This window comes from Arvicanthis niloticus, chromosome 23 (genome assembly GCF_011762505.2).
Source record: "Arvicanthis niloticus isolate mArvNil1 chromosome 23, mArvNil1.pat.X, whole genome shotgun sequence".
Lineage (NCBI taxonomy): Eukaryota > Metazoa > Chordata > Mammalia > Rodentia > Muridae > Arvicanthis > Arvicanthis niloticus.
In genome coordinates this window covers 30,311,372-30,327,225 of record NC_133430.1, presented here as the reverse complement: position 1 = coordinate 30,327,225, position 15,854 = coordinate 30,311,372, and the positions used below count along the sequence as shown (strand labels likewise).

The window sequence follows — 15,854 nt, the reverse complement described above, 5'->3', positions numbered from 1 at the left end:
TCTAAATGGCTTTCTGTTCACATCTCTCTCCTTGTTCGTGGGAGAGGCTTGCTGTCCTCTCAGGTGAGTTGCGCTCCGGTTTCCATGAAGCATTGTTAATTCAGTACCCCCTTCTGAACATCGAGTCTTGTCCGCTGGTCTTCAAGATCATCTGCCTTTCAGTTTATTTCCACTGCTGTTTCTAAGCTGCTGTCAAACCCATTAAACCACATTCATTCAGTTAGTTTACATTTCAATACTAAATTGCTATTTGGCTTCCTACACCCTGATTTTTTTAAACACATAATTTTTGCTTTGCACCTAGATTTCCTATCTACTCATTTGTTATGACCACCTTTTCCTTTACAGCCTTGAACATGCTTATTTTTAATGTGTCTCAGTTGTTTTTCCCCCTAGATGTGATGTGTGAGCATCATGGGTATGCCTGGTGACCTCAGAGGTCAGAAGAGTGAGGCAGATCTCCTGGAACTGGAGTTTATGGGTCGTTGCAAGCTACCATGTGGGTGCTGGGCACTGACCTGGGTCCTCTCCAAGAGCAGTATATGCTCTTAACCACTGAGCCATTTTTCTAGCCCCCTGAACATATTCATACTTGTTTCTTTAGCACCATTGACTGGGTCATGGGAGGTCAGTGTTTTCCTAGCCTTTACATTTCGGCTGTGGGTCATGCATTTTTTTTTCTCCCATGTCCAGTGGTTTTTGTTATGATGTGAGACATTGTGCTGCTGCTACATTATAGAAACTTGGACTCTGTTTATCTGAGTTTGAACTTTGTTTCAGCAGAAAGGTAGCTGTGTTACTGGGCTTGTGTAGCACTCTGAAAAGTTCATCTGAAAAGTCTCAAGAGTTGGAGAGGTTGGTGGTGTGCTGTTCTAATGGCAGGAGGCCTTCCTGTAGAGCCTTGTGCTAAGGTGATCACCTGAGTGAGAGATACACTCCGCCATGCCTCTGTGACAGTTCATTGTCACCTGGGAGCAATGGGTGCTTTCAGCCCATGTCATTTGAGAAACAATGGGAAGGGGCTGGAGAGGTGGCTCAGTGGTTTAGTGCTATGGCTCTTCTGGAGGACTGGAGTTAGATTTCCGTCAGGCAGTTCAGAATCACCTGCAATTTCAGCCCAAAGATTCCAGCACCTTCTTCTGGTACGCAACACACATATTCTCTCTCTCTCTCTCTCTCTCTCTCTCTCTCTCTCTCTCACACACACACACACACACACACACAGCATCACATGAGAGAGAAGTGAGTGTGCCTGAGGCATTGAGCCAGTAACATCTTCCAACCCTAGAATATAAGGAAGTTTTTAGCAAGTGAGAAAGCCGAGAACCAAAGTTACCAGTTTTCACAAAGTAAATTTATCCACTGGTTTGTGCCTTTATAGTTTGGGTAGGTCGTATACGTCTATTCTTTAGTGAAATGAAGGTCAGAGAAGATGGTGATTTTTTTTAAGACAGTTTTTAGCAAAATTAACATTTAACCCATTACTTCCAATGACCCCTGTAACCCAAAGCAAAATCTTGCTGTTTGAAATATTGGAGCGTCCATGAAAGCTGAGAGTTGAGGAACAGTTCTAAAATTATCCAAAGTCTTGGGAGGATCGGAGGAGCCACTCTTGAAATGATGGGGAGTGGTCAGACTGAAACATCAGCCGTGTCCTTGCTGGGTGCTGACAGGATTTACTACTGACTTCTCAGAGCTGAAGCAAGGTAGAGGACCGCAGTGTGTAACGGTGTAACCTGATGTTCCTGAGTTACCACTGGGACGTGGAGTGGGAATGGAGCTCGGAACTCTGGCTCTCACACAGTGGGGCAGCCAGCCCAGAGATCCCTGAATCCCCATTCCAGCTACCCCTATCCTCTCTGGGTCTCACACAGTGGGGCAGCCAACGCCAGGGATCCCTGGCTTGCTCCTTCCAGCCACCCCCACTTCTTTTCCATGGTGGCCCCTGAGGAACCACACAGGAGCTCAGGTTTCTTCCAGCATGCTTCTGCTCTCAACTTGCTCCAAGTTATTCTGCTCTGGATTTGGTTGAGGTGGCAAGTCTAGACTGATTATACAAAGCCACGGAGCCACAGGTGCCAAGAAGGGTGACTTTCTAAGGCCAGGAATTTATACCCTTCCACACCGTGCACATGTCTCCATACGCACATGCTGGATTAATTTGAATAAATGGAAAAGAGTGAAGAGAATGACAAGAATGTATAGGTTTTGATTTCTGATGAAAGCTGAAAAGAATGTTTATGTTGGCTAAGTGGCAAAATGCATGAGGGGAACAGGGCATGTCTTCCTTAGTGTCTGGAAGGTATGTGGATCCAAGGAGAGGATGAGGGGAGAGCTGGTTTTTGTATGACCCAAGGGGCATAGTTCAGGGATGCTGTCCAAGATGGGCGACTCCAGGGTGAATTTTAAGCATAATTTTCAGGGCAGAAATACATTCCCTTTAGTTCAGCCTCTTTGAAAATTGCTGGCAACCCATATCCCAGGAGTGACTTAGAGTGGACGGTTTGATGGCTTTCAGGTGTAATGCCACCAGATCATTGGCAGACAGCCTGGCTTCCTGAGTGCCACAGTTACATCTCAGTGAGCGAAGAGCTCGTATTTCTCCTCTCTGTGCAAAGCGAGGGAGATAATTATTAGATTCTGGGAAAAAAAAACATGTGCAGGGCAGGCCCTGCACAGATCCTATGATGCTGCCAAAACCTTTCCACAGCCTCTGCCCTGGGCATGAAGGAGGTTTCCTCCAAAGCCTGCGTTTTGATCACTGTTGCCTGGTATGTTGATGTTGAAGCTGTCCTGGTTTATTTTCGGCATCATTTTTTAATCCTGCCTCTGCTCTTGACCTTTTTCCCTCAGTGTAAGCCCAGTGCAAGCAGAGTAGAGGCTAGCCCAAACCACTTGCTGGTCCTCTTGTATTACAGGACACTTACACCATCATTAGAAACCTCTTTCTTTTGGTGTAGAAAGTAAAGTTTTGATTTTGGTTTCTCAGGGCTTCTCTTTAATGTCCGAGTAGACAGACATAGTGATGGAGTCGTTTTGGACTGCTTGGGTCTAGCCTCCTGTGACCTTGTTTGTGACTATTACAAAGTGACATTCAACACCATGTCCTCCTAGCTGGCACACATGTGGCTGTCAAGGAGTCTCAGCTGGTTCAGGACAAGTCACAGCATCCTACTGACCTGACCTTCAGTCCTTGTCCCACCTTCTACAAATGACACTGTTTTAGGTGAGCTAACCTCCACCTTACTTCCTCTCCTGTGAACTTGCTGTCGTAGGAGAGCCTTCACTGAGTTGAGATGCAGCAGAGCGACTCCCCTTCCATACTGCATGTCATTACCAGTGACCCTTAACTAGTGCATTCTTTCACCCTGCCCAGGTCGGCACTTTTGATCAATTCTTGATGCTGGTGTCTGATTCTTCCCTGTAGCCTGTTTGCTCTGTCTGTCCTTGTGCCATAGCCTTCATACCTGCTCACATGGGTCACAAACATTCCATCCATCATTGATGTGTTTTGGCCTAGGTCCCAGCTCCAAGAGTCCAAAATACTATAGTCCATGGCTCCACAGAATCATGGGATTGTAAAACAGAAGGGATTCTTCTAAAGGTAGGAAACATCCAGGATCATGGAGTTGGTTAGTGAATGGGCAAAGACCTGGAGCTGGGTCACTTGGTGTTCTTTCTACCACACTTTCTACCTTAATTTCATAATGCATATATTCACAAGATGTCATTCACCATCAATTGGGCCAGGGATGGGGGCTACTTTTCATCCAAAAGCACAGTGGGGGCAGTGTGTTGTATGTCAGTGGTAGAACTCTTGCTTAGTGTGTGTGAAGCTGGGCTGGGGGAGGGGGTCAATCTTCAGCAAAACAAAACCAGATAAGCAATAAAAGCACCTTTCCCCTTCACTTCCGCTCATGTCAGGGATCACAAGACCTGATGTGGTTGGTGGAAAGTTATTTTCTGGCTGTGACATTAGGAATTCCTGGCCATTAAGTGGAGAATGTCTCTGTTCCTGTTAAAGTCAGTTTTTTATTGCGCAGACACATCCGTGGACAGCTTGCACAGTGTCCCACTTCCACACCAGCTCTGCTCTTCTGCTCTTTGCTAACTCGAACTTTGTTCCGTGCCTTCCTCCTTGATTGGTCATCTGTTCATTACAAAAAGAAGCATCTGGAAAAGGAGGGGGATGGTACAGGGTACAGTCCTCACTAGACTCAACTGGAACTAACACGTGCCCTGTTGGCTTAGCTTATAAATTAGAAAATATTTTAAAATGTATAAGTTTATGCTTTGTGTATAGTCTTTGTTGAGTTTGTATCCACAAAAAATTACAGCCAGGATGTGTTACTTAAATATTTCCCATTTACCTAAAGTGACATTTTCCTAGAGAATTAGCTGTCACCCTGGTGGTGTAGCCGCTCCCCAGCACTGTCTACTACCAAGTGTGTCTTCACTTTCTGTTCCAAAATTGCTTTTATAAAAGGAGGTGCTTTAAAGAAAATCCGGGGTCCATTGGAGAACCGCAGTGCGCTGGCCATGGCTCCGGAGCCATGCTTCCCATTCCTTTCCCTTTTTAACGGCTTTGGCTTTTTGCAGAGGTCTAACGGATGGCTTCCCAAGGTTCCCCATTCTAGATTCATTAGATTCTTTATTTCTGGTGTCATTCAGCTTATTCCTTTCTTACCTGATTCCCAGCTTACTGGAAACCAGATCGGAAGGCTTGATTAGATCCCAGAGGAACATTCTTGGCAGGGATCTTTCCGGGGTGGTGCTGTGCGCTTCAAGGGATGGCAGGGCCTGTCCCATTGTTACTGCCGCACAGCGTGCTGGCTGAGCTGGAGTGGTGACAGACATGGCCTTCCCCACAACCAAAATACCTAATGTATGGGGCACTTTTTGTTTTGGGAATCGTGAAAACAGCCAGTTCTTCCCAGCCAGTCTTCTGCGGCTTTGGTGTTCATTAGTGCTCAGATTTATTTCTTTCCTTCTTGTTTGTAAAATCGAATGAAGTCCATTTCAGTTTGTTCTTTCACACAGAGAGCTGTGTTTACTCCCAGAAGGGTTCAGTTGAAAGCTCTGAGGATCCATGGCCCCTCCTTGACCTTAAATCCACTGTGGGAAAACTTAGCTCTATGTTGTCTTAGATGGGAGACCCAGGAATTGGGTGGGAGACTGATAGCCCTGGTGACATAGTGGCTCAGGAGTGCTGAGAGGCAGAAGGGATACCGGTCCTCAGGAGGTGTGCACCTGCCTTGCTGAAGCAAGGAAGGAAGTTTGTTTTCAGTGACCAAAGTTTGGACTGAAGGTGGCTAGTGTGAACTTTGCACTAGCTCTCGCTTGACTGTATGTCTCTGCACTGGGCATTTATGTGTGCTTGCACTGGCTTCTTGAAACAGGTTGCTCTGTAGATTGAAAGCTCAGATGAGCCAGATTCATCTTAGGGGTAGGTGGGAGAGGGGTTTCTTCAGCGCTCCTGGAAGTATGAGCGAAGGCTCCAAACTCGAAAGGCTCCTTTTTTGGCACTGCCAGCATCTTTGTGTGTCGGCATCTTAGGAATCTGGGGGAACCATATAAAGATCAGAAATGAGTCTGGCCCAAGAGGCTCCCTCTGACATGGTAATTCCAGTTCGTTGAATCCTGGCCCACTCGGATGAGACCATATAAAGAGGCCGTTTCCTGAATTTCCCGCGCTCTGCTTCTCGCAGGCTCCTTTTTGTAGCACGCTGGTATTTCAGGACTGCGGCTGCGGTCACGTGCTCTCAGCCCTTCACACACAGTCATCCCTGAGTTGGGTTTATTTTTGGAGACGGCACATTTTTGCTTCTCTGGAGGAGCTATGCAGGGTCCTGCCCCCTCCGCCCGTCGGCGGCAGCTCCAATAGGCTGCATTCATTTCCCACACTCCAGAGAGAGCAGGGGCACACTACCTTGGGGCTCCTGTCACTAGGCCTTGTTTTGGTGTGATGTCACATATTTTAAGGCTCTTCTTTACAAGGAGAGAGACAAGAGACAGACACAGAGACAGAAAGAGACACAGAGGGAGAGAGAGAGGGAGTGAGGGAGGCAGAAGGAGAGAGAGAGAGGGAGAGAGGGAAGCAGAGAGAGAGAGGGAGAGAGGGAGACAGACAGACAGACAGACAGACAGACAGACAGACAGACAGGAGTGTGTAATGTCATCTAGCACTAAGTCAACCAAAGTTGGGAATGGCTTTTCCAACTGATGTCTTGGGGACTTGCCTCTGGAGGTCACAGCTGGGCAGCAGGGTCCTACAGGCCTGAGGCCCTCACCAGCCTGACACTTAGAGCTCCGGCTGCAGCCGCTCCTCCCCCACTGGGGCCACAGGTCCCTTTCCATCCTGCCTATCTGGTCTGAGTGAGACCATCAGAGACCTGAATGCACGATTCACCACTTCCTTAGCTCTCTTATACCTGAGTTCTCTACATAATGACCCACTTACTTAAAGGGAAAAAAGTTTCCTGCGGGTCCCTCCTGGAAAGGAGACACTCAGTCTTCAAATAGGCTGAAACAGTCACCATACTGTCTCCCTGGTACTACAGAGCTTGCCTGGCACACTTGGGAGACTTAGCCCAGTGTTCCTGCAGGCACTCTGAAACAGACAGCATTGCTATTCCTATGTTGGGGAGGAAAGAATGTACAGGCCCAGTGATTTTCAGTGACTGAAGAGAAGCCTGACCCAGCTTATTCTTCAGAGGACTCTACTTCACCTTCCTCTCCATGTCCTGGGTTGGCACCATTCTCTCCAGCCTTCAGCTGTGTACTAAGAACTTTGAGTGTGCATGTTAGAACAGTTTTCAAGATGCCCCAGGACAAAGTGGCTCTGCAAACCACCAGGCTGACAAGAAAGTGCACCAATGACTGGAACCACATTGTGCCTGAGGGAGGTGGGTCTCACCTCAGCCTCAACTTCGCCTCCCTGGAGCACTGCCCCGCCCTAACTCATGTCTGCTTCCGAACCAGCTGGCCTTCTCAGTTTAGCTTCAACTTGGTGTCTGTTCGCATAGATTTCACACAGACCTGAACTTTGCTTCATGTTGGCCTCATTGAACTAGGAGCATCTGAGGACAAGGATGGCATTTTCCCCTCAGTGCACCAGCACAGTGCCTGAGGAGTGAAGCTGAACTTTGTAGAATATGCCTTGGAATTTGGAACAGTGGTTAATGAAGCCTGTCTTCTCCAGCCAGGATGTTTATGTGTGGCCGTGACAGGACTCATGGGCCTTGAGACCATTTCCAGCCCCTGGTCTCAGTAGTAAACCCAGAGCATAAGCCTCACTAGGAGGCACATGTCTCTCTCTGAGTGTGCAGGACCCAGCTGTGCAGAGTCCAAAGTCCCACCTGTCCTTCTGAACCTCCTACAGTACCAACATGTCCACTCTGGGTTTAGAACAGCTATAGTTGCTGGTGTGTCTACAAGGGCATTTTTAGAAAGGTTTAACTGAAAAGACCCATTCTGCATTAGGCTAGCACCATTCATGGATGGGGTGATGGTGGCGCACTGGGTAGGGAGAAGGCAAGTGGAGCAGTACTTTCCACATTTATCTCTGTGCATAATGACTGTGGATGCCGCGTGACAGCTGCTTGTCCCCCTTCACCCACTGTGTCTTCCCTGATACCATGGCCTGTACCCTCAAACTGTGAACTAAAACATAGCCTTCTACCTTCAAGTCTCTTGTTAGTTAATTCTTGAGAGCAGTGAGCAAAAGCATGTGTGTTCCTCCCATCTGCCCCAGTGTCTCCTGAGCTTTGCCAAGACGACAGTAGGCAGGACTCCTGTTACTCACCTGTCTACAGAGGATCCCTCTGCATTGCCCCCTCTCCAAGCTGCTCTGGCATTTGTGGAAGATAAAGAACAGCCTGCACAACTGTGCCTTCTGCCAGCTCGGGGAGGCTTCTGCCATTTGTGAAGAAAGCCTTTGATTTTTAGAGCCGATGTCAAGCAACTGGGCATGGAGAAGTGACTCCTATGTGACAAGCCTTCTGTTTCTCACTTGAGGGCACTGTTTTCCAACTGGGAAAATGAGGAGAACTGTGGCTGTCACTTGTAGGCGGGAGGGCTCTTCACTCCTGTCCCCAACCTCCCAGTGGCCATGGCTTGCTGGGGTCTGGTTAGAGGTGAAATGTGTCACCTTAGTTACAGGGGCTGAGGAGATCCAGCCTGCCTGGATGGACTCTGGCTTTAATCTTCCCCTCAAATGATTGTGTATTTGATTATGGCGTGATCTTTCCTGTGTTGACTTTAGTGGTAGTGGTGACAGCGATTGTAAAGGCGCCATGGCATTATTGCCTGGCATGTTCTACACACTTCCCCCTCCCGTCAGCAGTTCCGGCCCCTCCATTAGGGATTACTCAGAAGAATCGATCACTCCAGTTCCTATCCCACGCCGCCTCGTCTTCCCCATCCTTCCTTCCCCAGGTCAGTCTCTGCCCGTCCCGTCACTGGGACCCCCATCCAGAGTGGAGAAGAGATAACATCAGGAGAGTCAGTTTCCTCTCTGTCCTGTGCTGGACTCTGGACTTACAGCATTAGAAAAATCTTTCAAATAGACTGGACGCTCCTACACTTTAATATCATAGGCTTTACTTGAGTCTGTTCTATCTTTGCCAATACCTGAAGCAAAGAAATATTCAGAGACCACACACTTGGGTGTCAGCTATGGCAGCCTCACGGCTAGGTCCCTTGAACTTAGTGGTTCTTAACCTTCCTAATGCTGTGACCCTTTACTACAGTTCCTCAAGTGTGGTAACTCCAGTTATAGAATTATTTTTGTTGTTACTTCATAATTGTAATTTTGCTACTGTTACGAGTTACAATGTAAATGTAAGATATTTAGGGGGCTGGTGAGATGGGTCAGTGATTAGGAGCACTGACTGCTCTTCCAGAGGTCTTGAGTTCGATTCCCAGCAATCACATGGTGGCTCACAACCATCTATAATGAGATCTGACGCCCTCTTCTGGTCTGTCTGAAGATAGCTACAGTGTACTCATATACATAAAAATAAATACATCTTTAAAAAAAGATATTTAGTTTATTTGGTGTGTAACCTCTGTGAAAGGTCAATCGACAACCCTTCCCCCGCCCCCCGCCGCCCCAAAGGGGTCATGTCCTACAGGTTGAGAGCCACTGAACTAATTGCTAAGTCAAAGTGTGTTTATTCTGCCCATTGGCCACGAAAGAAAAGATTGTGCTGGCTGTGTTTCTCAGAAGACTGCATAGCCTCTCCATCCACTTCTCGCAGGCAGAGCAGCACAGAGAGAATTCTGCATGAGGGGTAAAACCAGCCCCACAGTGCAGTAGTAACAGGAGGAACATTAGCAGGAAGGAGCCAGACTCAGGAACTGCAGCTACCTGGCACACATGCCCCTGCCCCAGGGGATGGCCCCAGCATTACTGGAGATTCCAGTTTGTCAAGACGACTGGAAACTGACTTTGAGTGTGGAAATTTTCCAATTCTTAGATGGTATCATAAATTCAAAACAAATAAACAGAAGAAACTGTGGGGCCAAACAAAACATGGCAGTCAATTAACGACCATACTGCGTTATCCCAGGAGAAATAGGGCTATGGTCGAGTAGGTGCTCCCAGGACGCAGGGAGAGGGCTGTGGGCACATTGGTTTATTTTAAATTGTAATTGTTAATAGATTTATTATTGGACTGTGTGTGTATACGTACCTGAGTGAGTGTGCGTGAGAGTACCTGAATGGGGGTGAATCTGTGCACACGTGTGGAGGCACAGAGTGTCCTCTTCCTCTCCCCACCCATCTCTTTTGAGACAGGGTCTCTCCCTGAACTTGAAGCTTGAGTTTTCTTGGCTGGGCTGGAAGCTGGCAAGCCTCAGCGATCTTCCTGTCTTCACTGTCCTTATGATTACATCAGTACCTCTCAGTGTAGCCCAGGTTGGCCCTGAATTCATGAGTCAGTCTCCTAAGTGCTGGCCCAGTAAACATGCACCACCTGTCCTGGCCATAAATTGGCTTTAAAAACATCTCAGCGGGGGAAGGGGCTCAGTATGGGTCATTTTGCTTCAGAATTTTGTCTTTCACCTGAGACATACTTATACATGGCAAGAAACAAGACAAGGTCCTAGATTCTGCACGTCATTTTAGTGTTTCATAGTCTTGAGTCACCCTGGTTCAACGGGGTCTTCAGTGTTACACTGCTCCCTGCTGTCTGAAGGATCCCCCCTCTTTTCCTCAATTCTGGATTCCCAGGACAGGAAATCCAGCTGATTCTTTGCTGCTGTTTGTCTCACTGTGTAACTCAGGCTAGCCTCAAACTTGGAATCCTCCTGCTTCAGCCTCTTGAGTGCTAGGATTAGGGACATGGGATATCACACCTAATCTAGTTAGTCCTGCCTGGCTTCAGTACACTGGGGTTCAGCCAACTGTGTCTAAGGGGAAATGGGGCCCAGAATACATGGCTGCTTCTTCCAGCCCACAGGTGGGCTCTTGAGGTAGTGAGAAGGGTGGGTGCAGTCCCTCTGTAAATCTTTGGCTGTCCCCCAACCCCTGCTCCAGGGATAAACAGCTTCTCCACTTTGGTATTTTAAATGCCTCTAAGTGGGATTGACCTGCAGGTTCTTCTTCTGGCTCCATTGGTAGCCTCTAGTGTAGAAACCTGGATTGGGTCTTTTCTAAAGTTTCCCTTACATCTTCCTAGGGCTCGATAGTGGTGTAGGTATTTTATTCCAGGACTTGGAGTCTTCTCAGTCATTTCTAGCAGGCCCTGGCTCATGTCACAGAAAGGCCCTGTATGTATATGGAACACATCTTTGCCAGGCCCGGGGATTGCTACACAGGTAGAAAAGAAAACTTATCACCATGTTAAAACAAAACAAAACATCAAAAGCATAAAGGCATTTAGGCACATTGAAAGGGCGTTTTCTTCAGATGGTCCCTGTTGGGCTTTAGAAAGGAGGTCATGATGACACAACATTTTGATCCAGGGGTCAGCAAACCACATCCTTCCCCTCTAGCTTGGCCCACTGCCTGGTTTTAGAGTTTTTGTTTTGTTTTTGAAAGTCAGCTATACCCGCTTGTCTTAGTATCTAAACTGTTTATTTCTCCACAGTGTCAGAGTTCAGTAGTTACAATGGAGATTCTGGCTGTAAAAGGAAGTGTTCTGTCCTAGTCCTTTGTAGAAGTTTACAGACCCCTGTCGTAGTCCGTTTATCCGAACTCCTCTCCAGACTGAGAGCCACAATTAGAATTTTGTCAAGTTCTTGGAAAAAGAAAATTGATACTTTAGAAAACATTCCTGGAAGAATGCTGGGTAATTCAAACTAGGAAACACGCTGTGCCATCTCTTCCGGCTCAGGTGCTCTGGAGGATTGCTGTTCAGTGGTATTTTTAGTTAAGACATGCTGAGTAAGAATTTGTACAGTATGGTTTTCAGGTAAGCGCTTCCTGGTCAAATAGCTTGAGGAAAGTTGAACCCGTTGCTGTCACTGTGTTTATGTCTGCTAAGCAAACCTTACTCGTAAATCGTCATTTTACTATGTTTATTCTTGTAAAATAATATAAAGAGGACCATTAAAGTCAGAAAACGCATAACAGCACAGTGACGGGAAATTTAAGCTGTCCTCAGTTGGGAATCTTTCATGATGTGCACACAGCTAATGAACATGGGTGTTTCATTTTCATGGGTCTTTTTGCAAAATCAGATTCCAGTCCTACTGTTTTGAAACATGTTTTTTCTTTAAACTAAAGTACATTAACTTTGATATTATTTTTATAGTATAGTTTTGCATTATTTGCATACTGTTTTGTATATATTTTCTCATTTTACTCAGTTCCTTACTGCTGACCATGTTGGATGTTGCCAAGTGTTTGTTATGCAGAAATGACATTATGTTCTTCTGTGTTTTATGTTCTTGGGATAAGTTTTGGGTTTAGAACTGCTGCCTTAGGGCTGAGGAGATAGGTCAGCGGGTAAGAGCACTGACAGCTCTTCTAGAAGACCCCTAGCACCCACCCACATATGGTATGGGTGCTAGCATAACTACCTATTAGCTCCAGTTCCGGGGCTCTGATGCCCTCTTCTGGTTGTGGTGGGCATTACACACATGCAGTGCACAGACATACATGCAGGCAGAACAGCTCCCACACATAAAATAAAAATAAAGAAATATTAGAAGAAAAAATTGACTTACTACCTTAATAGGCATAAGCAGGCTGGAGAGATGGCTCAGTTGATAAAGTGTCAGATTCTCAGAACCCACATAAAAATCTGGTATGGTAGTGTGGTCCTGTAGCCCCTGGAGGGAGAGCCATGTAGATTCTTGAGGCTCATTGTTCAGCCAGCATAGCCTCATCAGCGAGATTCAGATCCAGTGAGAGACTGTCTGAAGAAGTCAGGGTAGAGATCAGTTGAGGAAAGGCACCCATCGTCAATCTGAGGCCCCATCGCCACCCACAATACATGTATACACACACACACACACACACACACACACACACACACACGCTGGGAATGCAGCTCACTGTTACAGTTTGTGCTTAGCATGAATGAGGCCCTGAGTTCAGTCTCCAGCTCTGGGGAGGAAAAGTCTGGAGTATTTTTAAATCTTTAGTAGACATCTGCCAAACTGTCAGGAATAGTATACCGATGTTTACATCCACCAGGAGGGATGAAGGTACCTGGGTTTTATAGTAAATTAGACTTTACTTCGTATCTTTATTGGGCTGACTACTGGGCAGACTTGGTTTAGGTGCCGTGAATCTGGTGCTCTGGTGTTTGGAGGCACAGGCTGCTTGACTGACACTCTGGCTTCTCTCCCACAGGCCCCCCCACCGAAACCACCTCGGAGACAGGGAGGCTGGGCAGATGAATCCATGAAGGTGGCAAAGTGAGTACCCGGCTCCTCAGGGTGGGTTTGGGAGTGTGGAGACGGGATGGCATGCCTGCCTAGTCCTTTTTTTGTAGTAAGGCAAGTCACACACGGCCTAACACGTACAATATAACTGTGATTGATAACAATCCCCTCACTGCCTACTTGCCTACTGCCTATAGGCACAGAGTTTTGCATCTGTCACCCAGTCGACCTTAGAATGTTCTCCCATCCCATCAGGAAGCCCAGTACCTCACAACAGCCCTTTCCATGTCACCCCTACTCCTCAGACAAGGGCAGCAGCCAGCTTCCGTCTCTGGTTTGCCTCTTCTGAGGTTCTGAGGTTTGTGTCAGTGGGACCCTGATTTATTCCATCCTTTATGACTCCTCTCTTGCTTGGCTGACCATTTTCAAAGTCCAGGCCTGCTCTGTTCATTTCTTCAGCATGCTGGAACTGCCTGGTATTGCCTGTGGCTGAACTCTGTAGTGTGTCAGCATTGGGCACAGATCACTCATTTGTAAAGAGTGAGACAGGCATCCCCTCACTGCCTACTTGGCATCCCTTGTTTACCATAAACCGGCGCTGGGAGCTGGTGGGAGTATTGGCCCAGGATAAGTCTGTACTGTCTCATCTTCCTGTCTTCTTTGGAGTGCCTGGAAGGAATAACCAGTATTACAGGCCCGTGGCATCCCTTAAGTAGTGTGGGGCTGTGGATGCTGGCCAGGTCCATTCTCACCTAGCTGGAGAAGGCTGGGAAAGTGTTCAGGATCCTTAAGCCTCTGGTTAAAAACCTCCGTCCACATGCCTCTGACAGGGTGGCACAGGGGCTGAAACACCGTGACCAGCAGTTCCATGTTGAGAGGTGACAGAGCACAGTGATTGAGAACCAGATTCTAGAAACAGAATGCCTGGTTTCAGATCCTAACTATGCTACATAGGACACCACAGAGACTTTGAACAGGTAGTTGATGAGGCAATTTGGCTTCTGTATCCTCAGCTCTGATGCAGGGTTAAAATAGCTCTCACTTCAAGGGCCTGATGTGAGGATCTAACGGGTTCACAGAAGAAAAAAGAAGCCCATAGGGAGGTCTAGGCAGATGCTGGCCGCTGCTGTCATGATGACTGGGTCTCGTGTCCTTGTCCCTTCAGGTAGCTTTGACTGCAGGGGCTCTAGCAGACGGCTAGGTTTATGCCTCTACTCAAGGGACCATTAGCGAGTCCTTCTGGGTTAAAGACCTGCACCATCATGCTGGGCTTGTTTGTTCTGTTTTTGAGACAGTGTTCACCCGGCTGGCTTCCAGCTCAATATGCAGCTTTTCTGATCTTCCTGCCTCCACCTCCAGAGGGGGGATTACAGGTGTGTCCTACCATATCTGGCTTGCACAGTGGTAGGGATCAAACCCAGAGCTTTGTGCACTGCTAGACAAGTACTCCAGCAACTGAGCTATGTCCCCAGCGTGACAGGTGTTTTTAAGTCTAGAATAGAGCTGTGACTCTTAGGTCATCCAGGATAAGGTCCATGGGATGATTTCCAAATGGCTGTCCTGAGCCCGGGAGGCCAGTCCCTGACTTCTTTCTACCACTGATTTGCACACGGCTGGCCACATGGCATTTGGTCATCTACTTAAAGCCTCAGGCATGTGACTCAGAGTCACCTGGGTGTGAATTCAGATTGCAGCACTGACTACAATGGCAGTGTACACTTAGGAATGTTACATAGCCCATAAAATAGTGGTTTCCTTGGACTAGGGAGGTAGCTCAGTGGAAGAGAGTTTACCTGGCATGTAGGAGGAGGCTCCAGGTTCTATTCCCAACACTAGAATGAAAAACTTACCAGCAGGACATGTTTCTTTCCTTGGCATCCCGTCCTCCTATCCTTCTCTCCTCTTCTCCTTGTCTCTGTATTTTTTTCCTTACCACTTCAAAGTAAGTAGGTGTTATAACGTTTATCCCTGAACACTAACGCTCCTGTCTTCCAGTGTCGTCACAGAGTCTTGATTACCAGGTCGCTGCATAGTTACCTAATAGACTCTAGTATGTATTTCACTTTTAACTTCCCTGTTTGTCCTTAGAATGTCTTTCTAGCTCTGGAATCCAGTCAGAGTCCACACATTATACTAGTTAGTTCTGTCTCCTCTCCCTCCCTTCTCCCTTCCTGGTTGTTTGTTTGTTTGAGACAGGGTCTTTACAGCCCAGGCTAGCCTCAAACCCATATCCATCCTCCTGCCTCAGCTTCTCAGGTGCTGCAATTACAGGTATATGCCACCAGACCCAGCTTCTTCTACCTTTCTTGAACTAAAACTGTTCCCATTGCTGTGGATTACATGGACCATCCAAGGAGTCCAGCCCAGTTCCGCACAGGGGGTCTTTCTTTAGATTCTCCCATTTGTCATGATTAGATTCAAGTTGAAGTTCTGGGGCAAGAACAGGCTATCCTGTGTTCTTCCTCTCACGTCTAACACAAAGGCCTAGGACTAAGGATAGCTCTGTGTTAATGGTGTCAAGTGTGATTGTTCAGCTCTTTGGGGACCTAGGGTCCTTCCCCTCAGGAGGTTCTGTTCTTCTTTAAGGGTAGTGGTTATCTTTACCTTAGGGCACTGTGCTGAGTCTGTTCTCCACAGCTTGTTTTCCTAGCAGCTTTAGTGTCTGCTAGTGTTTTTGTGTGAATCAGGATGCTCTAGTGAGTGCCACGGTACAAGGTGTTTCCTCTCCTGGGAGAGCTATATTCTAATTGAAGACATCAGACATCTTTAGTCAAAAACTGAGGGATCGCCCAAGCCCAGGGCAAGCACGAGGCAGATGGCACGGGCAATGCTTGCTGTGTGACGTCAGAGTAGATGGAGGTCAAGCTAGCTGGATTCTGACAGATGGCGACTCTGAGGATGTTTGGGATTGAGATTTGGTGTTGGGAGGCTGCTTAGATCAGAGCATTCACACTGGTAAACGGTGTGCTCACTTTCGATGCTTTGGGGACAACAGTAGCTCCATGGTGCTGCGTCTG

At 47.3% G+C, this 15,854-nt stretch overlaps 1 protein-coding gene across 2 annotated transcripts in view; it reads left to right on the top strand.

The window, feature by feature from the left end:
• The window catches only part of Ift43 (intraflagellar transport 43), a 75,214-nt gene that overhangs the window by 16,382 nt on the left and 42,978 nt on the right, over positions 1–15,854 (top strand). For both annotated transcript variants that reach the window (XM_076921604.1, XM_076921603.1), the window contains exon 3: positions 12,806–12,870. In XM_076921604.1, the coding sequence (XP_076777719.1) occupies positions 12,806–12,870 (65 nt within the window). The remainder of the gene's footprint in view (positions 1–12,805; positions 12,871–15,854) is intronic.